Genomic DNA, 24,536 nt, shown 5'->3' on the forward strand with positions numbered 1-24,536 from the left:
AAAATGCCAGGGATGAATGTAAGGCCAGCTGAGACGGTGTCAGGAGAGACTGTGATAATATTTAATAGAACAGTATTTAGCCCAGGTACAGGTTAAAAAATGCCAGGGATGAATGTAAAGCAAGCTGAGACGGTGTCAGGAGAGACTGTGATAATATTTAATGGAACAGTATTTAGCCCAGGTACAGGTTAAAAAATGCCAGGGATGAATGTAAGGCCAGGTGAGACGGTGTCAGGAGAGACTGTGATAATATTTAATAGAACAGTATTTAGCCCAGGTACAGGTTAAAAAATGCCAGGGATGAATGTAAAGCAAGCTGAGACGGTGTCAGGAGAGACTGTGATAATATTTAATGGAACAGTATTTAGCCCAGGTACAGGTAAAAAATGCCAGGGATGAATGTAAGGCCAGCTGAGACGGTGTCCGGAGAGACTGTGATAATATTTAATGGAACAGTATTTAGCCCAGGTACAGGTAAAAAATGCCAGGGATGAATGTAAGGCCAGCTGAGACGGTGCCGGAGAGACTGTGATAATATTTAATGGAACAGTATTTAGCCAAAGTACAGGTAAAAAATGCCAGGGATGAATGTAAGGCCAGCTGAGACGGTGTCTGGAGAGACTGTGATAATATTTAATGGAACAGTATTTAGCCCAGGTACAGGTAAAAAATGCCAGGGATGAATGTAAGGCCAGCTGAGACGGTGTCCGGAGAGACTGTGATAATATTTAATAGAACAGTATTTAGCCCAGGTACAGGTAAAAAATGCCAGGGATGAATGTAAGGCCAGCTGAGACGGTGTCCAGAGAGACTGTGATAATATTTAATGGAACAGTATTTAGCCCAGGTACAGGTAAAAAATGCCAGGGATGAATGTAAGGCCAGCTGAGACGGTGTCAGGAGAGACTGTGATAATATTTAATGGAACAGTATTTAGCCCAGGTACAGGTAAAAAATGCCAGGGATGAATGTAAGGCCAGCTGAGACGGTGTCCGGAGAGACTGTGATAATATTTAATGGAACAGTATTTAGCCCAGGTACAGGTAAAAAATGCCAGGGATGAATTGAAGGCCAGCTGAGACGGTGTCCGGAGAGACTGTGATAATATTTAATAGAACAGTATTTAGCCCAGGTACAGGTAAAAAATGCCAGGGATGAATGTAAGGCCAGCTGAGATGGTGCCGGAGAGACTGTGATAATATTTAATAGAACAGTATTTAGCCCAGGTACAGGTTAAAAAATGCCAGGGATGAATTTAAGGCCAGCTGAGACGGTGTCCGGAGAGACTGTGATAATATTTAATAGAACAGTATTTAGCCCAGGTACAGGTAAAAAATGCCAGGGATGAATTTAAGGCCAGCTGAGACGGTGTCCGGAGAGACTGTGATAATATTTAATAGAACAGTATTTAGCCCAGGTACAGGTAAAAAATGCCAGGGATGAATGTAAGGCCAGCTGAGACGGTGCCAGTGAGACTGTGATAATATTTAATAGAACAGTATTTAGCCCAGGTACAGGTAAAAAATGCCAGGGATGAATGTAAGGCCAGCTGAGACGGTGCCAGTGAGACTGTGATAATATTTAATAGAACAGTATTTAGCCAAGGTACAGGTAAAAAATGCCAGGGATGAATGTAAGGCCAGCTGAGACGGTGTCCGGAGAGACTGTGATAATATTTAATAGAACAGTATTTAGCCCAGGTACAGGTAAAAAATGCCAGGGATGAATGTTAGGCCAGCTGAGACGGTGCCGGAGAGACTGTGATAATATTTAATAGAACAGTATTTAGCCCAGGTACAGGCAAAAAATGCCAGGGATGAATGTAAGGCCAGCTGAGACGGTGTCCGGAGAGACTGTGATAATATTTAATAGAACAGTATTTAGCCCAGGTACAGGTAAAAAATGCCAGGGATGAATGTAAGGCCAGCTGAGACGGTGTCAGGAGAGACTGTGATAATATTTAATAGAACAGTATTTAGCCCAGGTACAGGTTAAAAAATGCCAGGGATGAATGTAAAGCAAGCTGAGACGGTGTCAGGAGAGACTGTGATAATATTTAATGGAACAGTATTTATCCCAGGTACAGGTTAAAAAATGCCAGGGATGAATGTAAGGCCAGGTGAGACGGTGTCAGGAGAGACTGTGATAATATTTAATAGAACAGTATTTAGCCCAGGTACAGGTTAAAAAATGCCAGGGATGAATGTAAAGCAAGCTGAGACGGTGTCAGGAGAGACTGTGATAATATTTAATGGAACAGTATTTAGCCCAGGTACAGGTAAAAAATGCCAGGGATGAATGTAAGGCCAGCTGAGACGGTGTCCGGAGAGACTGTGATAATATTTAATGGAACAGTATTTAGCCCAGGTACAGGTAAAAAATGCCAGGGATGAATGTAAGGCCAGCTGAGACGGTGCCGGAGAGACTGTGATAATATTTAATGGAACAGTATTTAGCCAAAGTACAGGTAAAAAATGCCAGGGATGAATGTAAGGCCAGCTGAGACGGTGTCAGGAGAGACTGTGATAATATTTAATAGAACAGTATTTAGCCCAGGTACAGGTAAAAAATGCCAGGGATGAATGTAAGGCCAGCTGAGACGGTGTCCGGAGAGACTGTGATAATATTTAATAGAACAGTATTTAGCCCAGGTACAGGTAAAAAATGCCAGGGATGAATGTAAGGCCAGCTGAGACGGTGTCAGGAGAGACTGTGATAATATTTAATAGAAGAGTATTCAGCCCAGGTACAGGTAAAAAATGCCAGCGATGAATGTAAGGCCAGCTGAGACGGTGTCCGGAGAGACTGTGATAATATTTAATGGAACAGTATTTAGCCCAGGTACAGGTTAAAAAATGCCAGGGATGAATGTAAGGCCAGCTGAGACGGTGTCAGGAGAGACTGTGATAATATTTAATGGAAAACTATTTATCCCAGGTACAGGTAAAAAATGCCAGGGATGAATGTAAGACCAGCTGAGACGGTGCCGGAGAGACTGTGATAATATTTAATGGAACAGTATTTAGCCAAAGTACAGGTAAAAAATGCCAGGGATGAATGTAAGGCCAGCTGAGACGGTGTCAGGAGAGACTGTGATAATATTTAATAGAACAGTATTTAGCCCAGGTACAGGTAAAAAATGCCAGGGATGAATGTAAGGCCAGCTGAGACGGTGTCCGGAGAGACTGTGATAATATTTAATAGAACAGTATTTAGCCCAGGTACAGGTAAAAAATGCCAGGGATGAATGTAAGGCCAGCTGAGACGGTGTCAGGAGAGACTGTGATAATATTTAATAGAAGAGTATTCAGCCCAGGTACAGGTAAAAAATGCCAGGGATGAATGTAAGGCCAGCTGAGACGGTGTCCGGAGAGACTGTGATAATATTTAATGGAACAGTATTTAGCCCAGGTACAGGTTAAAAAATGCCAGGGATGAATGTAAGGCCAGCTGAGACGGTGTCAGGAGAGACTGTGATAATATTTAATGGAAAACTATTTAGCCCAGGTACAGGTAAAAAATGCCAGGGATAAATGTAAGGCCAGCTGAGACGGTGTCCGGAGAGACCGTTATAATATTTAATAGCACAGTATTTAGCCAAGGTACAGGTAAAAAAATGCCAGGGATGAATGTAAGGCCAGCTGAGACGGTGTCCGGAGAGACTGTGATAATATTTAATAGAACAGTATTTAGCCCAGGTACAGGTAAAAAATGCCAGGGATAAATGTAAGGCCAGCTGAGACGGTGTCAGGAGAGACTGTGATAATATTTAATGGAACAGTATTTAGCCCAGGTACAGGTAAAAAATGCCAGGGATGAATGTAAGGCCAGCTGAGACGGTGTCAGGAGAGACTGTGATAATATTTAATGGAACAGTATTTAGCCCAGGTACAGGTAAAAAATGCCAGGGATGAATGTAAGGCCAGCTGAGACGGTGTCAGGAGAGACTGTGATAATATTTAATAGAACAATATTTAGCCCAGGTACAGGTAAAAAATGCCAGGGATGAATGTAAGGCCAGCTGAGACGGTGCCGGAGAGACTGTGATAATATTTAATAGAACAATATTTAGCCCAGGTACAGGTAAAAAATGCCAGGGATGAATGTAAGGCCAGCTGAGACGGTGCCGGAGAGACTGTGATAATATTTAATAGAACAATATTTAGCCCAGGTACAGGTAAAAAATGCCAGGGATAAATGTAAGGCCAGCTGAGACGGTGTCAGGAGAGACTGTGATAATATTTAATGGAACAGTATTTAGCCCAGGTACAGGTAAAAAATGCCAGGGATGAATGTAAGGCCAGCTGAGACGGTGTCAGGAGAGACTGTGATAATATTTAATAGAACAATATTTAGCCCAGGTACAGGTAAAAAATGCCAGGGATGAATGTAAGGCCAGCTGAGACGGTGCCGGAGAGACTGTGATAATATTCAATAGAACAATATTTAGCCCAGGTACAGGTAAAAAATGCCAGGGATGAATGTAAGGCCAGCTGAGACGGTGTCAGGAGAGACTGTGATAATATTTAATAGAACAATATTTAGCCCAGGTACAGGTAAAAAATGCCAGGGATGAATGTAAGGCCAGCTGAGACGGTGCCGGAGAGACTGTGATAATATTTAATAGAACAATATTTAGCCCAGGTACAGGTAAAAAATGCCAGGGATGAATGTAAGGCCAGCTGAGACGGTGCCGGAGAGACTGTGATAATATTTAATAGAACAATATTTAGCCCAGGTACAGGTAAAAAATGCCAGGGATAAATGTAAGGCCAGCCGAGACTGTGTCAGGAGAGACTGTGATAATATTTAATGGAACAGTATTTAGCCCAGGTACAGGTAAAAAATGCCAGGGATGAATGTAAGGCCAGCTGAGACGGTGTCAGGAGAGACTGTGATAATATTTAATGGAACAGTATTTAGCCCAGGTACAGGTAAAAAATGCCAGGGATGAATGTAAGGCCAGCTGAGACGGTGCCGGTGAGACTGTGATAATATTTAATAGAACAGTATTTAGCCCAGGTACAGGTAAAAAATGCCAGGGATGAATGTAAGGCCAGCTGAGACGGTGTCAGGAGAGACTGTGATAATATTTAATGGAACAGTATTTAGCCCAGGTACAGGTAAAAAATACCAGGGATGAATGTAAGGCCAGCTGAGACGGTGCCGGAGAGACTGTGATAATATTTAATAGAACAATATTTAGCCCAGGTACAGGTAAAAAATGCCAGGGATAAATGTAAGGCCAGCTGAGACGGTGTCCGGAGAGACTGTGATAATATTTAATAGAACAGTATTTAGCCCAGGTACAGGTAAAAAATGCTAGGGATGAATGTAAGGCCAGCTGAGACGGTGTCCGGAGAGACTGTGATAATATTTAATGGAACAGTATTTAGCCAAGGTACAGGTAAAAAATGCCAGGGATGAATGTAAGGCCAGCTGAGACGGTGTCCGGAGAGACTGTGATAATATTTAATAGAACAGTATTTAGCCCAGGTACAGGTAAAAAATGCCAGGGATGAATGCAAACACACCAACACCGTTATGTATAAAAGGGAATTTCAAATAAAAGCCAAAACAGACGAATTAGAAACATTCCCAAATTCAGCTACCCTTTCCTAAAATGTGTCACTAGAGTGTATGTCCCTGATAATCTGTGTACAGCAAGGAGTGTCAGCGTACATAATGCTTAAAAATAATTTATCACTAAGTTCCGATGCTACGTCTTAATTTCCTTATCACAAATAAGTCTCAAAGATTACTTGCTATTTGTGATGTGAAATAGCTTTATTTATTCGACTCTTCTCATTTGTGTTTGTAAATCTTTGTTCATTTTATGAGTAATGATTGAACACATACCTTGAACCCACAGCTACGTTACAGTGTGAGGACATGCAGATTAGTGACGCTAAGTATATATAGGAATTAGGTGAAAGCTATGCTCTCTTTCCCTGCAGCTTGATGGTTGCGCTATTTACCAATATCATTCTCTGTAAAGCCTAGAGCCAGCACAGACAAACTCTGTCCCAATGTTGGGACTATGTCTATTAGTGAAAGGTAGGTCAACAGTAAGGAAACCATGGAGCCATTTAAAATGCTCAGAATGTACAGTGAGCCATGAGAGCAGGGAGGTTAGTAGGCCGTGATTGACTGTTAGTGTGAGTGAGCTCTTACCTGGGGCGTTAGACAGTATGTCCCATTTCTGTGACTTGGTAACGCTGCTTGCTTTGAGTGCATATTTAGCGGAATTAGTGGACTGGTGAGATAGTGTTTTATCTTTATTGATCTTTGGCTTAATGTCAGTGTATGGGGGATCTTTTACAGGTCTATCTTTCTGGGGATACTTCTGGTCTTTGACTTTTTTTAGAGAGGATGGAGGTGACTGCTGTAGTTTGGGAATCAATGTAGCTGTAGGAAGTAACGTTTTCTTTCTTGGCTCCTCTGTGATTCTCGTAGTTGGCCCTGTGGGTATATGAGGTGAGTGAGGTGGGGCCTTCTCATTTGAGATTTGGTTGAGGAGAGATAATTGGTCTTTAGAAGATGGGGTCTGTGATGGGTTAGGGGAAGTCGTTGTCTTTTCCTTTTTTGTGACCGTCAGTGGAGAATCAGTGTAAGCAGTAACTGCCAGCTGAAAGGACAATGGTGGGCTTGAGGTTTCCATTAGCTGGTTAATATGACTTTCTGCGCTCTTAGTTTTCCCACCATTTTCTGCACTTTGTGTCAATTTAGTATTTTCCAGACTTTTTGTTGACTCAGCCACTTGTATTGCTTGAGTTAGGCTGGCGTCTTCAGGTCTTTGGGTCGGTATTGGATTTTCCATTAACTGTGCAGAGATTGTCCCTCCCTTTACTTGGGTCAGACTGACATCTTGTGTACTTAGACTAAAATCTACAAACACTATCGGACTAAGATCCGGTACACCATCAGTTGGCTGAAAAGTGAGAGATGGATCAATATAGTCTGTGGTCTGTAGAGAACTGATCTGTCCATGTTCTGTGCTCATTCCATTGACTCTCTCAATGGGTTTTGACGAAAAGTAAGACTTGGTCTCTGACTCGATTGTATCTGGAGACTGACTGATGTCTTCAAGGTCTTTATCTGACTCTGATCACAGATAAAAATCATCCCGTTAAATCCGAAAAATGTCATTAAGTTACAGTTTTATGGAATCACAGATATTTTAAACATGTGAGCATTGACTACCCTTATGCTAATAATAATAAGAAATACAGTCAGAATAAAATTCATTTGACTCTTTGATGAATTTCACTACAGGGTAATAGTGATGTCCCGAACGGTTCGCTGGCGAATAGTTCCTGGCGAACATAGCATTATCGCGTTCGCCACCACGGGCGAACACATGCGATGTTCGGTCCGCCCCCTATTCTTTATCATTGAGTAAACTTTGACCCTGTACCTCACAGTCAGCAGACACATTCCAGCCAATCAGCAGCACACCCTCCCTAGCAGACCCTCCCACCTACTGGACAGCATCCATTTTAGATTCATTCGGAAGCTGCAACCATTTTATTTTATTTTTTCAATGTATTATTTATTTATTTAGTTATTTATTTTTTCAGTGCATATAAATGTTAAAAGCAGATACTCCCCCCAGACATTCTGTATTACTGCAGATACTCCCCTCCGACACTCTGTGTTACTGCAGATACTCCCTCCAGACACTCTGTGTTACTGCAGATACTCCCTCCAGACACCCTGTGTTACTGCAGATACTCCCTCCAGACACTCTGTGTTACTGCAGATACTCCCCCTAGACACTCTGTGTTACTGCAGATACTCCCCAGACACTCTGTGTTACTGCAGATACTCCCCAGACACTCTGTGTTACTGCACATACTCCCCCTAGACACTCTGTATTACTGCAGATACTCCGCCCAGACACTCTGTATTACTGCACATACTCCCCCAGACACTCTGTGTTACTGTAGATACTCCCCCCGACACTCTGTATTACTGCAGATACTCCCCCCAGACACCCTGTATTACTGCAGATACTACCCCCAGACACTCTGTATTACTGCAGATACTCCCTCCAGACACTCTGTGTTACTGCAGATACTCCCTCCAGACACCCTGTGTTACTTCAGATACTCCCTCCAGACACTCTGTATTACTGCAGATACTCCCTCCAGACACTCTGTATTACTGCATATACTCCCTCCAGACACTCTGTGTTACTGCATATACTCCATCCAGACACCCTGTGTTACTGCAGATACTCCCTCCAGACACTCTGTGTTACTGCAGATACTCCCTCCAGACACCCTGTGTTACTGCACATACTCCCCCCAGACACTCTGTATTACTGCAGATACTCCCTCCAGACACTCTGTGTTACTGCAGATACTCCCTCTAGACACCCTGTGTTATTGCAGATACTCCCTCTAGACACCCTGTGTTACTGCAGATACTCCCCCCAGACACCCTGTGTTACTGCAGATACTCCCTCCAGACACTCTGTGTTACTGCAGATACTCCACCCAGACACTCTGTATTACTGCAGATACTCCCTCCAAATACTCTGTATTACTGCATATACTCCCTCCAGACACCCTGTGTTACTGCATATACTCCCTCCAGACACTCTGTGTTACTGCATATACTCCCTCCAGACACCCTGTGTTACTGCAGATACTCCCTCCAGACACCCTGTGTTACTGCAGATACTCCCTCCAGACACCCTGTGTTACTGCAGATACTCCCTCCAGACACCCTGTGTTACTGCAGATACTCCCTCCAGGCACCCTGTGTTACTGCAGATACTCCCTCCAAACACACTGTGTTACTGCACATACTCCCCCCAGACACACTGTATTACTGCAGATACTCCCTCCAGACACTCTGTGTTACTGCAGATACTCCCTCCAGACACTCTGTGTTACTGCAGATACTCCCTCCAGACACTCTGTGTTACTGCAGATACTCCCCCCAGACACCCTGTGTTACTGCAGATACTCCCCCCAGACACCATGTGTTACTGCAGATACTCCCTCCAGACACGCTGTGTTACTGCAGATACTCCCTCCAGACACGCTGTATTACTGCAGATACTCCCCCCAGACACTCTGTGTTACTGCAGATACTCCCTCCAGACACCCTGTGTTACTGCAGATACTCCCTCCAGACACTCTGTGTTACTGCAGATACTCCCTCCAGACACTCTGTGTTACTGCAGATACTCCCTCCAGACACTCTGTGTTACTGCAGATACTCCCCCCAGACACCCTGTGTTACTGCAGATACTCCCCCCAGACACCATGTGTTACTGCAGATACTCCCTCCAGACACGCTGTGTTACTGCAGATACTCCCTCCAGACACGCTGTATTACTGCAGATACTCCCCCCAGACACTCTGTGTTACTGCAGATACTCCCTCCAGACACCCTGTGTTACTGCAGATACTCCCTCCAGACACTCTGTGTTACTGCAGATACTCCCTCCAGACACTCTGTGTTACTGCAGATACTCCCTCCAGACACCCTGTGTTACTGCAGATACTCCCTCCAGACACCCTGTGTTACTGCAGATACTCCCTCCAGACACTCTGTGTTACTGCAGATACTCCCTCCAGACACTCTGTGTTACTGCAGATACTCCCTCCAGACACTCTGTGTTACTGCAGATACTCCCTCCAGACACTCTGTGTTACTGCAGATACTCCCTCCAGACACTCTGTTTTACTGCATATACTCCATCCAGACACCCTGTGTTACTGCAGATACTCCCTCCAGACACCCTGTGTTACTGCACATACTCCCCCCAGACACTCTGTATTACTGCAGATACTCCCTCCAGACACTCTGTGTTACTGCAGATACTCCCTCTGGACACCCTGTGTTATTGCAGATACTCCCTCTAGACACCCTGTGTTACTGCAGATACTCCCCCCAGACACACTGTGTTACTGCAGATACTCCCTCCAGACACTCTGTGTTACTGCAGATACTCCGCCCAGACACTCTGTATTACTGCAGATACTCCCTCCAAATACTCTGTATTACTGCATATACTCCCTCCAGACACCCTGTGTTACTGCATATACTCCCTCCAGACACTCTGTGTTACTGCATATACTCCCTCCAGACACCCTGTGTTACTGCAGATACTCCCTCCAGACACCCTGTGTTACTGCAGATACTCCCTCCAGACACCCTGTGTTACTGCAGATACTCCCTCCAGACACCCTGTGTTACTGCAGATACTCCCTCCAGGCACCCTGTGTTACTGCAGATACTCCCTCCAAACACACTGTGTTACTGCACATACTCCCCCCAGACACACTGTATTACTGCAGATACTCCCTCCAGACACTCTGTGTTACTGCAGATACTCCCTCCAGACACTCTGTGTTACTGCAGATACTCCCTCCAGACACTCTGTGTTACTGCAGATACTCCCCCCAGACACCCTGTGTTACTGCAGATACTCCCCCCAGACACCATGTGTTACTGCAGATACTCCCTCCAGACACGCTGTGTTACTGCAGATACTCCCTCCAGACACGCTGTATTACTGCAGATACTCCCCCCAGACACTCTGTGTTACTGCAGATACTCCCTCCAGACACCCTGTGTTACTGCAGATACTCCCTCCAGACACTCTGTGTTACTGCAGATACTCCCTCCAGACACTCTGTGTTACTGCAGATACTCCCTCCAGACACCCTGTGTTACTGCAGATACTCCCTCCAGACACCCTGTGTTACTGCAGATACTCCCTCCAGACACTCTGTGTTACTGCAGATACTCCCTCCAGACACTCTGTGTTACTGCAGATACTCCCTCCAGACGCTCTGTGTTACTGCAGATACTCCCTCCAGACACTCTGTGTTACTGCAGATACTCCCTCCAGACACTCTGTTTTACTGTAGATACTCCCCCCAGACACTCTGTTTTACTGCAGATACTCCCCCCAGACACTCTGTTTTACTGCAGATACTCCCTCCAGACACTCTGTGTTACTGCAGATACTCGCTCCAGACACTCTGTATTACTGCAGATACTCCCTCCAGACACCCTGTGTTACTGCAGATACTCCCTCCAGACACTCTGTATTACTGCACAGAGCAGAATAGGGACTGTTCCTCCTACATAGGGTCACTTGGCAGATATGGATTGACACCTATCCTAATGATCCCTGATACACACTGACACAGAGCAGAATAGGGACTGTTTCCCCTACATAGGGTCACTTGGCAGATATGGATTGACACCTATCCTAATGATCCTTGATACACACTGACACAGAGCAGAATAGGGACTGTTCCGCCTACATAGGGTCACTTGGCAGATATGGATTGACACCTATCCTAATGATCCCTGATACACACTGACACAGAGCAGAATAGGGACTGTTCCTCCTACATAGGGTCACTTGGCAGATATGGATTGACACCTATCCTAAGGATCCCTGATACACATTGACACAGAGCAGAACAGGGACTGTTCCCCCTACATAGGGTCACTTGGCAGATATGGATTGACACCTATCCTAAGGATCCCTGATACACACTGACACAGAGCAAAATAGGGACTGTTCCCCCTACATAGGGTCACTTGGCAGATATGGATTGACACCTATCCTAATGATCCCTGATACACACTGACACAGAGCAGAATAGGGACTGTTCCCCCTACATAGGGTCACTTGGCAGATATGGGTTGGCACCTGTCCTCAGAGACCCTGATACACACTGACACAGAGCAGAATAGGGACTGTTCCCCCTACATAGAATCACTTGGCAGATATGGGTTGGCACCTGTCCTCAGAGACCCTGATACACACTGACACAGAGCAGAATAGGGACTGATCCCCCTACACTTGGCAGATATGGGGTGGGGGCAGGGAGGAGGACAGTAGGTCCCCCCCTCATTATTTTTATGGCCCCCACCCACCACGCAGGGGTGGGGGCGGGGGGAGGACAGTAGGTCCCCCCCAGTGTGTATCAGGGTCCCCGAGGACAGGTGTCAATCCATATCTGCCAAGTGACCCTATGTAGGGGGAACCGTCCCTATTCTGCTCTGGGTCAGTGTGTATCAGGGATCCTTAGGATAGGTGTCAACCCAGATCTGCCAAGTGACCCTATGTAGGGGGAACAGTCCCTATTCTGCTCTGCGTCAGTGTGTATCAGGGATCCTTAGGATAGGTGTCATTCCAGATCTGCCAAGTGACCCTATGTAGGGGGAACAGTCCCTATTCTGCTCTGTGTCAGTGTGTATCAGGGATCCTTAGGATAGGTGTCAATCCAGATCTGCCAAGTGACCCTATGTAGGGGGAACAGTCCCTTTTCTGCTCTGTGTCAGTGTGTATCAGGGATCCTTAGAATAGGTGTCAATCCATATCTGCCAAGTGACCCTATGTAGGGGGAAGAGTCCCTATTCTGCTCTGTGTCAGTGTGTATCAGGGGTTTTGAGGACAGGTGTCAATCCATACCTGCCAAGTGACCCTATGTAGGGGGAACAGTCCCTATTCTGCTCTGTGTCAGTGTGTATCAGGGGTTTTGAGGACAGGTGTCAATCCATATCTGCCAAGTGACCCTATGTAGGGGGAACAGTCCCTATTCTGCTCTGTGTCAGTGTGTATCAGGGATCATTAGGATAGGTGTCAATCCATATCTGCCAAGTGACCCTATTTAGGGGGAACAGTCCCTATTCTGCTCTGTGTCAGTGTGTATCAGGGATCATTAGGATAGGAGTCAATCCATATCTGCCAAGTGACCCTATGTAGGGGGAACAGTCCCTATTATGCTCTGTGTCAGTGTGTATCAGGGTCTCTGAGGACAGGTGTCAATCCATATGTCAAGGTGTCAATATGTCATATATCAGGTGTCAATCCATATCCATTGTGATTTAGGAATGTTAGGTGATTTCTGCCCTTTATGGATTAAAAGCAGACTCTGCATCAACTGTGCAATTTTCCATGGGAGTTTTGCCATGGATCCCCCTCCGGCATGCCACAGTCCAGGTGTTAGTCCCCTTGAAACAACTTTTCCATCACTATTGTGGCCAGAAAGAGTCCCTGTGGGTTTTAAAATTCGCCTGCCCATTGAAGTCTATGGCGGTTAGCCTGGTTCGCCCGGTTCGCGAACATTTGCGGAAGTTCATGTCCGCTGTTCGCGAACCGAAAATTTTGTGTGTTCGCGACATCACTACAGGGTAACACAGACAGAAGAAGCTCGACACAAAGAGAGCGACACACTGTTATATAGAGGTAATAAAGGTGTTCTAATTGTTAATCTTCACAATAGTAATACATGCAGATACATTGAAGTCAGCAATTCGGTTAAATTCTAGTTAAAGGACCACTATAGGCACCCAGACCACTTCAGCTTAATGAAGTGGTCTGGGTACCTGATCCATCTAGGATTAACCCTTTTTGCTGTAAACATAGCAGTTTCAGAGAATGGGTTAATCCAGCCTCTAGTGGCTGTCTCATTGACAGCCGCTAGAGGTGCTTCCACGCTTCTCACTGTGATTTTCACAGTGAGAAGATGCCAGCGTCCATAGAAAAGCATTGAGAATGCTTTCCTATGGACTGGCTAAATGCGCGCACGGCTCTTGCCGCTCATGCGCATTCAGCCGATGACGGGGAAAGGAGGCGGAGAGTCCCCACCGCCGAGGGAGCCCGGCGGTGGAGAAAAGGTATGTGTTTAACCTGAGGGTGTGCAGGACCTACAGACCCTATAGTGCCAGGAAAACGAGTATGTTTTCCTGGCACTATAGTGGTCCTTTAAGTCAGAATTAAAGTGATAATCTGTTGGCGCTGAGGAGCAGGCTTTGGGTACCAGAATAACCTTTTTTTTGTTTGTTTTAAAGCAGTTTGTTAAATAAAAGGAGGGACAGCATACAAAGACATTCTTACACAATAACCAGTTTAAAAACAAAGATACAATAAGCTGTAATAATACGATAAGCTGTAATAATACAATGAGATGTAACAATACAATGAGATGTAATAATACACTAAGCTGTAATAATACAATAATCTGTAATAATACAATTAGCTGTAATCATACACTGAGCTGTAATAATACAATGAGATGTAATAATACAATGAGCCGTAATAATGCAATGAGCTGTAATAATACACTAAGCTGTAATAACACAATGAGATGTAATAATACAATAAGCTGCAATAATACACTGAGCTACAATAATACACTGAGCTGTAATAATACAATAAGATGTAACAATACAATAAGCTGTAATAATAGAAAGAGCTGTAATAATACAATTAGCTGTAATAATACAATACGCTGTAATAATACAATGAGATGTAATAATTCAAGTAGCTGTAATAATACACTAAGCTGTAATAACACAATTAAATTTAATAATACAATAAGCTGTAATAATACACTAAGCTGTAATAACACAATGAAATGTAATAATACAATAAGCTGTAATAATACACTAAGCTGGAATAATACACTAAGCTGTAATAATACACTAAGCTGTAATAATACAATAAGCTGTAATAATATAATGAGCTGTAATAATACAATAAGCTGTAATAATACAATGAGTCATAATAATACAATGAGCTGTAATAATAGAAAGAGCAGTAATAATACACTGAGCTGTAATAATAGAAAGAGCTGTAATAATACAATTAGCTGTAATAATAAAATGAGCAGTAATAATACAATGAGATATAATAATACAATGAGCTGTGATAATACAATACGCTGTAATCATACAATGAGCTGTAATAAAACAATACGCTGTAATAATACAATTAGCTGTGATAATACAATATGCTGTAATAATACAATGAGCTGTGATAATACAATCTTTTCGATTATGTGATAATCTGATTGGTTAATTAAAATTTGAATGTTCCAATCAGTGTCCCAGCCCTTTCCTTTAAAAACCGGTAGAATTTACTATCCTGTTCCCCTCTGATGAGCTGATTTAGCGAAACGTGCGTTAGGGGGTTTGGGGCATTGCTGAGTCCATATACTGCTTGTGGTTTTCTTTTTATTTCTGATTTTTTGACATTTTTCTATTTATTGCCATCATACTTATTTTAGGAGCGGGTGGTTTTGATTCCAAATTAGGGTCATTTTAGGGGTAAGGGGTGCCCTCGAAGGCACTATAGGGACAGCTATTTGGTTACCCTGCCTTCCTTTACTCCCCTTTACCCACCCTGCCCCACACTTGGAGTATTGTAGGATTTTTTCCCTCTAGTAGCTGACAGTAATTACTATCTTGTTTATATTTTGGATACATTCTCAGAGCTACATAGTTGCTAATCAAGATAGTACTTAATTGGAGGCCACTTAGTCAGTATTTACAATGTATTTGTTGCCAGTGGATATCCTGTTATTACACAGTCTTATTATATAGGATCCATTGCTTTATATTTAATCCCTCTCTAGGGAAGGTTACAATGTATTTGTTGCCAGTGGATAACCTGTTATTACACAGTCTTATTATATAGGATCCATTGCTTTATATTTAATCCCTCTCTAGGGAAGGTTACAATGTATTTGTTGCCAGTGGATAACCTGTTATTACACAGTCTTATTATATAGGATCCATTGCTTTATATTTAATCCCTCTCTGGGGAAGGTTACAATGTATTTGTTGCCAGTGGATATCCTGTTATTACACAGTCTTATTATATAGGATCCATTGCTTTATATTTAATCCCTCTCTGGGGAAGGTTACAATGTATTTGTTGCCAGTGGATATCCTGTTATTACACAGTCTTATTATATAGGATCCATTGCTTTATATTTAATCCCTCTCTAGGGAAGGTTACAATGTATTTGTTGCCAGTGGATATCCTGTTATTACACAGTCTTATTATATAGGATCCATTGCTGTATATTTAATCCCTCTCTGGGGAAGGTTACAATGTATTTGTTGCCAGTGGATATCCTGTTATTACACAGTCTTATTATATAGGATCCATTGCTTTATATTTAATCCCTCTCTGGGGAAGGTTACAATGTGTTTGTTGCCAGTGGATATCCTGTTATTACACAGTCTTATTATATAGGATCCATTGCTTTATATTTAATCCCTCTCTGGGGAAGGTTACAATGTATTTGTTGCCAGTGGATATCCTGTTATTACACAGTCTTATTATATAGGATCCATTGCTTTATATTTAATCCCTCTCTGGGGAAGGTTACAATGTATTTGTTGCCAGTGGATATCCTGTTATTACACAGTCTTATTATATAGGATCCATTGCTTTATATTTAATCCCTCTCTGGGGAAGGTTACAATGTATTTGTTGCCAGTGGATATCCTGTTATTACACAGTCTTATTATATAGGATCCATTGCTTTATATTTAATCCCTCTCTAGGGAAGGTTACAATGTATTTGTTGCCAGTGGATAACCTGTTATTACACAGTCTTATTATATAGGATCCATTGCTTTATATTTAATCCCTCTCTGGGGAAGGTTACAATGTATTTGTTGCCAGTGGATATCCTGTTATTACACAGTCTTATTATATAGGATCCATTGCTTTATATTTAATCCCTCTCTGGGGAAGGTTACAATGTATTTGTTGCCAGTGGATATCCTGTTATTACACAGTCTTATTATATAGGATCCATTGCTTTATATTTAATCCCTCTCTGGGGAAGGTTACAATGTATTTGTTGCCAGTGGATAACCTGTTATTACACAGTCTTATTATATAGGATCCATTGCTTTATATTTAATCCCTCTCTAGGGAAGGTTACAATGTATTTGTTGCCAGTGGATAACCTGTTATTACACAGTCTTATTATATAGGATCCATTGCTTTATATTTAATCCCTCTCTGGGGAAGGTTACAATGTATTTGTTGCCAGTGGATATCCTGTTATTACACAGTCTTATTATATAGGATCCATTGCTTTATATTTAATCCCTCTCTGGGGAAGGTTACAATGTATTTGTTGCCAGTGGATATCCTGTTATTACACAGTCTTATTATATAGGATCCATTGCTTTATATTTAATCCCTCTCTGGGGAAGGTTACAATGTATTTGTTGCCAGTGGATATCCTGTTATTACACAGTCTTATTATATAGGATCCATTGCTTTATATTTAATCCCTCTCTGGGGAAGGTTACAATGTATTTGTTGCCAGTGGATATCCTGTTATTACACAGTCTTATTATATAGGATCCATTGCTTTATATTTAATCCCTCTCTGGGGAAGGTTACAATGTATTTGTTGCCAGTGGATATCCTGTTATTACACAGTCTTATTATATAGGATCCATTGCTTTATATTTAATCCCTCTCTAGGGAAGGTTACAATGTATTTGTTGCCAGTGGATAACCTGTTATTACACAGTCTTATTATATAGGATCCATTGCTTTATATTTAATCCCTCTCTGGGGAAGGTTACAATGTATTTGTTGCCAGTGGATATCCTGTTATTACACAGTCTTATTATATAGGATCCATTGCTTTATATTTAATCCCTCTCTGGGGAAGGTTACAATGTATTTGTTGCCAGTGGATATCCTGTTATTACACAGTCTTATTATATAGGATCCATTGCTTTATATTTAATCCCTCTCTGGGGAAGGTTACAATGTATTTGTTGCCAGTGGATATCCTGTTATTACACAGTCTTATTATATAGGATCCATTGCTTTATATTTAATCCCTCTCTAGGGAAGGTTACAATGTATTTGTTGCCAGTGGATATCCTGTTATTACACAGTCTTATTATATAGGATCCATTGCTTTATATTTAATCCCTCTCTGGGGAAGGTTACAATGTATTTGTTGCCAGTGGATATCCTGTTATTACACAGTCTTATTATATAGGATCCATTGCTTTATATTTAACCCCTCTCTAGGGAAGGATACAATGTATTTGTTGCCAGTGGATATCCTGTTATTACACAGTCTTATTATATAGGATCCATTGCTTTATATTTAATCCCTCTCTGGGGAAGGTTACAATGTATTTGTTGCCAGTGGATATCCTGTTATTACACAGTCTTATTATATAGGATCCATTGCTTTATATTTAACCCCTTAACGACGAGTGACGGACGAGGTCCGTCACTCAGGGGAATGCGTTAATGACGAGTGACGGACCTCGTCCGTCACCCGTTAAAATTAACCCCAGATCGCCGCAATCGCGGCGATCGTGGGGTTAATGGTGCTCCGGTCTGCCTCTGCATTAGAGGCAGACCGGGAGCACCGGATCGGGCTGTCAGAGTACATGTGCCCGCTCTGACAGCATGTCTGAGCGGGCACATGTGCTCTCTATACTCACCTCCGCCTCCCTGCACTTCCTGGTTCTGTGTGAAGTGCAGGGGGAAGGATCTTCAGTGATCCTGCCCCCTGGTGTTAAAAAAATAAAGTAAAATTAAAATCCCACCCCCCTTTACCCCCCCTTTACCCATTTTAATAAAAAATTAACCCCTTCCCTGCCAATTGATCACTGACTACAGTGATCAATTGGCAGGGATTCATTTTACTAAGATCTGATTTTTTTTTTAACCCCTGAGGGTTAATTCTTTTTTTTTTAACCCTCAGGGGTTCAATTTATTTTATTAATTAATTTAAATATTTTAAAAGTATAAATTTAGCTAGCTGGGGAGGGTGGAAGTTAGTGGGGAATTGGGGGATTTAGTATTACGCTAACTAGGGGTTAACGTTAAAAAAAGTTTAAAAATAAGCTTTAAAAAGTTTAAAAATTAAGTTAAAAAAAAGTTTTAATAACATTTAAGTAAAAAATTTAAAAAAATAAACCCTTTACCCAGTCCAAATAAAAATTAACCCCTTCCCTGCCAGTCGATCACTGCCTACAGTGATCAAAATACAGATCACAGTATTATACTGTTCTAATTTTTTTTTTTAACCCCTGACGATGAACTTTTATTTATTTTTTAACCCTCAGGGGTTAAATGTATTTAATTAACTAATTTAAATATTGTATAATTAAATATTTTGCTAGCTGGGGTGGGTGGGAGTTAAGGGAAAATGGGGAATTTACTGTTAGTGCTGCTTACTGCTAGTTAGGGGTTAACGTAAAAAAAAAAGCTTAGAAAAATGTTAAATCTGTAAAAAAAAGTTTTACGAAAGTTTAGGAAACTTTAAAAAAATGAATAATCAAAACAAAAGTTAAAAAATAGTTTTAAAAAGTAAAAAAAGGTTTAAAAAGTAAAAAAAGACATTTAATAACGCTCATTACCACTACACCTGGTACAAGCTAGCGGAAAAATGATCCCACGCTAAGGTTCAAAATATGCCTTTTGAAATACCCTGGGATGTCTTCTTTAAGAAATGGTATGGCTTTATGGGGTATTTGGTTTATATAGCCTGGTAAAATACTCTAAAATGGGACATGGGCACAGCGTAAAAATTCAAAATTTGAAAAAAAATGGAATGGCTGTGTCCCAAATGTGCCCCTCCGATGTCCACATATACCTGGCAAAGGTACATACGGGGGTATTTTTGTACTCAGCAGACATAGCTGAGCAACATATGAAGTATTATACAGTGGTAGTACACATAAGGTTTGCAAAATATACTGTGCAAACTCACTTTGTGTGTCAAAAAGGCAGAAAAAACGCTTATTACCACTACACCTGGTACAAGCTAGCGGAAAAATGATCCCACGCTAAGGTTCAAAATATGCCTTTTGAAATACCCTGTGATGTCTTCTTTAAGAAATGGTATGGCTTTATGGGGTATTTGGATTATATAGCCTGGTAAAATACTCTAAAATGGGACATGGGCACAGCGTAAAAATTCAAAATTTGAAAAAAAATGGAATGGCTGTGTCCCAAATGTGCCCCTCCGATGTCCACATATACCTGGCAAAGGTACATACGGGGGTATTTTTGTACTCAGCAGACATAGCCGAGCAAAATATGAAGTATTATACAGTGGTAGTACACATATGGTTTGCAAAATATACTGTGCAAACTCACTTTGTGTGTCAAAAAGGCAGAAAAAAACGCTTATAACCGCTACACCTTGTACACGCTAGCGGAAAAATTATCCCACGCTAAGGTTCAAAATATGCCTTTTGAAATACCCTGGGGTGTCTACTTTAAGAAATGGTAGGCCTTTGTGGGGTAGTTTGAATTTAAAACCTGCAAAGATGCTTGGAAATTGCACATAGGCCCGGCGTCAAAATTCAAAGTTCGGTCAAAACTGATATGGCTTGGTCTCCTATATGGCACTGTAGCTTCACAAAATAGTGCCATAGACATACAATGGGGGTGTCCTTTTACTCAGAAGACTTATCTGAGCATAATTTGGGGGGTTTGAACTTAGTGGCACACATGAAATATACAAAATGCCCAGCAAAAATGCAATCCGTATGTAAAAAATGCACAAAATTATTTTTTACCACATACTTTGGCATGTAATGGTAAAAAAATGGGGGCATGTTAAGGCACAATATGCACCTTATGAGATACCCTGGGGTGTCTTCTTTTACAAATGGTAGGCCTTTGTGGGGTGTTTTGAACAGTCAAACTGTTATAATACCCCAAATGGAAGCATAGGCTCATTAAATCCGTCTCTCAAAATTCTACTGTGAATACTGAAAAGGACAGGTCTCCTGTATGGCACTGTAGCTTCACGAAATAGTGCCATAGACATACAATGGGGGTGTCCTTTTACTCGGAAGACTTAGCTGAGCATAATTTGGGGGGTTTGAACTTAGTGGCACACATGAAATATACAAAATGCCCAGCAAAAATGCAATCCGTATGTAAAAAATGCACAAAATTATTTTTTACCACATACTTTGGCATGTAATGGTAAAAAAATGGGGGCATGTTAAGGCACAATATGCACCTTATGAGATACCCTGGAGTGTCTTCTTTTACAAATGGTAGGCCTTTGTGGGGTGTTTTGAACAGTCAAACTGTTATAATACCCCAAATGGAAGCATAGGCTCATTAAATCCGTCTCTCAAAATTCTACTGTGAATACTGAAAAGGACAGGTCTCCTGTATGGCACTGTAGCTTCACGAAATAGTGCCATAGACATACAATGGGGGTGTCCTTTTACTCGGAAGACTTAGCTGAGCATAATTTGGGGGGTTTGAACTTAGTGGCACACATGAAATATACAAAATGCCCAGCAAAAATGCAATCCGTATGTAAAATATGCACAAAATTATTTTTTACCACATACTTTGGCATGTAATGGTAAAAAAATGGGGGCATGTTAAGGCACAATATGCACCTTATGAGATACCCTGGAGTGTCTACTTTTACAAATGGTAGGCCTTTGTGGGTTTTTTTTGAACAGTCAAACTACTATAATACCCCAAATGGAAGCATAGGCTCATTAAATCCGTCCCTCAAAATTCTACTGTGAATACTGAAAAGGACAGGTCTCCTATATGGCACTGTAGCTTCACAAAATAGGGCCAAAGACATACAATGGGGGTACCGTTGTACTCAGCAGAAGTAAATGAACACATAATAAAACTTTGTACAGGAATAGCACACACCAACTTTACAAAATACACATGAGAAGTTCTTTGTTATAAGTTTGTGTGCGAAAACCACCAAAAAACACAATTTTACTCCAATATTTAGCAGAGGTTGGCGGTAAAATGGCTACGTAGAAAGTGTCAAAACAACCTTAGGTAAATAGCCTGTGGTGTCTACTTTATATAAATATATACTTTTGTGTGGCAATTTTGTTTTCTTTTATGGCTATTAGGCTTACAAGACAAACATACCAAATTCTAAAATCGCTCCACATAAAAAGTTTATTTTACTCTTTGTGCTCTGTGACCTGTAACTACCAAAAAAAACTTAAAATCCCAGACACATTATATATTCTGTAATTCAGAACAACTAAATGAATTTATTTTTAATTACTTTCCTTAACCTGCACTAATTATGTACACATTATTATTGCAAAAACTGTAAAAAAAACACACAAAAATTATTATTTTTGCATATTTCTGTATTTTTTTTATAATAAATAAGCATTTATATATATATGTGTTACATCAAATTAAAGCCCTTTCTGTCCTTTAAAAAACGGTATATAATATGCGTCGGTGCAATAAATTAGTAAAATGCAAATTGCAGTTGAACGCAAATAGCAAAAAATGCAAAAAATGCCGTTGTCATTAAGTGAAAGACAAGCTTCTGAAGCTCTGTCCTTAAGGGGTTAATCCCTCTCTGGGGAAGGTTACAATGTATTTGTTGCCAGTGGATATCATGTTATTACACAGTCTTATTATATAGGATCCATTGCTTTATATTTAATCCCTCTCTGGGGAAGGTTACAATGTATTTGTTGCCAGTGGACATCCTGTTATTACACAGTCTTATTATATAGGATCCATTGCTTTATATTTAATCCCTCTCTGGGGAAGGTTACAATGTATTTGTTGCCAGTGGATATCCTGTTATTACACAGTCTTATTATATTGGATCCATTGCTTTATATTTAATCCCTCTCTGGGGAAGGTTACAATGTATTTGTTGCCAGTCGATATCCTATTAATACACAGTCTTATTATATAGGATCCATTGCTTTATATTTAATCCCTCTCTAGGGAAGGTTACAATGTATTTGTTGCCAGTGGATATCCTGTTATTACACAGTCTTATTATATAGGATCCATTGCTTTATATTTTATCCCTCTCTGGGGAAGGTTACAATGTATTTGTTGCCAGTGGATATCATGTTATTACACAGTCTTATTATATAGGATCCATTGCTTTATATTTAATCCCTCTCTGGGGAAGGTTACAATGTATTTGTTGCCAGTGGACATCCTGTTATTACACAGTCTTATTATATAGGATCCATTGCTTTATATTTAATCCCTCTCTGGGGAAGGTTACAATGTATTTGTTGCCAGTCGATATCCTATTAATACACAGTCTTATTATATAGGATCCATTGCTTTATATTTAATCTCTCTCTGGGGAACGTTACAATGTATTTGTTGCCAGTGGATATCCTGTTATTACACAGTCTTATTATATAGGATCCATTGCTTTCTATTTAATCCCTCTCTGGGGAAGGTTACAATGTATTTGTTGCCAGTGGATATCCTGTTATTACACAGTCTTATTATATAGGATCCATTGCTTTATATTTAATCTCTCTCTGGGGAAGGTTACAATGTATTTGTTGCCAGTGGATATCCTGTTATTACACAGTCTTATTATATAGGATCCATTGCTTTATATTTAATCCCTCTCTGGGGAAGGTTACAATGTATTTGTTGCCAGTGGATATCCTGTTATTACACAGTCTTATTATATAGGATCCATTGCTTTATATTTAATCCCTCTCTGGGGAAGGATACAATGTATTTGTTGCCAGTGGATATCCTGTTATTACACAGTCTTATTATATAGGATCCATTGCTGTATATTTAATCCCTCTCTGGGGAAGGTTACAATGTATTTGTTGCCAGTGGATATCCTGTTATTACACAGTCTTATTATATAGGATCCATTGCTTTATATTTAATCCCTCTCTGGGGAAGGTTACAATGTATTTGTTGCCAGTGGATATCCTGTTATTACACAGTCTTATTATATAGGATCCATTGCTTTATATTTAATCCCTCTCTAGGGAAGGTTACAATGTATTTGTTGCCAGTGGATATCCTGTTATTACACAGTCTTATTATATAGGATCCATTGCTTTATATTTAATCCCTCTCTGGGGAAGGTTACAATGTATTTGTTGCCAGTGGATATCCTGTTATTACACAGTCTTATTATATAGGATCCATTGCTTTATATTTAATCCCTCTCTGGGGAAGGATACAATGTATTTGTTGCCAGTGGATATCCTGTTATTACACAGTCTTATTATATAGGATCCATTGCTGTATATTTAATCCCTCTCTGGGGAAGGTTACAATGTATTTGTTGCCAGTGGATATCCTGTTATTACACAGTCTTATTATATAGGATCCATTGCTTTATATTTAATCCCTCTCTGGGGAAGGTTACAATGTATTTGTTGCCAGTGGATATCCTGTTATTACACAGTCTTATTATATAGGATCCATTGCTTTATATTTAATCCCTCTCTAGGGAAGGTTACAATGTATTTGTTGCCAGTGGATATCCTGTTATTACACAGTCTTATTATATAGGATCCATTGCTTTATATTTATTCCCTCTCTGGGGAAGGTTACAATGTATTTGTTGCCAGTGGATATCCTGTTATTACACAGTCTTATTATATAGGATCCATTGCTGTATATTTAATCCCTCTCTGGGGAAGGTTACAATGTATTTGTTGCCAGTGGATATCCTGTTATTACACAGTCTTATTATATTGGATCCATTGCTTTATATTTAATCCCTCTCTGGGGAAGGTTACAATGTATTTGTTGCCAGTGGATATCCTGTTATTACACAGTCTTATTATATAGGATCCATTGCTTTATATTTAATCTCTCTCTGGGGAAGGTTACAATGTATTTGTTGCCAGTGGATATCCTGTTATTACACAGTCTTATTATATAGGATCCATTGCTTTATATTTAATCCCTCTCTGGGGAAGGATACAATGTATTTGTT

The 24,536-nt window shown here is 40.9% G+C and overlaps 1 protein-coding gene across 3 annotated transcripts in view; it reads right to left on the bottom strand.

The window, feature by feature from the left end:
• Positions 1 to 24,536, bottom strand: part of LOC134614079 (peptidase inhibitor 16-like) — a 254,845-nt gene that overhangs the window by 81,903 nt on the left and 148,406 nt on the right. For all 3 annotated transcript variants that reach the window (XM_063457496.1, XM_063457495.1, XM_063457494.1), the window contains exon 6: positions 6,175 to 7,104. In XM_063457496.1, coding sequence (XP_063313566.1) covers positions 6,175 to 7,104 — 930 coding nt within the window. The remainder of the gene's footprint in view (positions 1 to 6,174; positions 7,105 to 24,536) is intronic.

This window comes from Pelobates fuscus, chromosome 6, assembly GCF_036172605.1.
Source record: "Pelobates fuscus isolate aPelFus1 chromosome 6, aPelFus1.pri, whole genome shotgun sequence".
Taxonomy (NCBI): domain Eukaryota; kingdom Metazoa; phylum Chordata; class Amphibia; order Anura; family Pelobatidae; genus Pelobates; species Pelobates fuscus.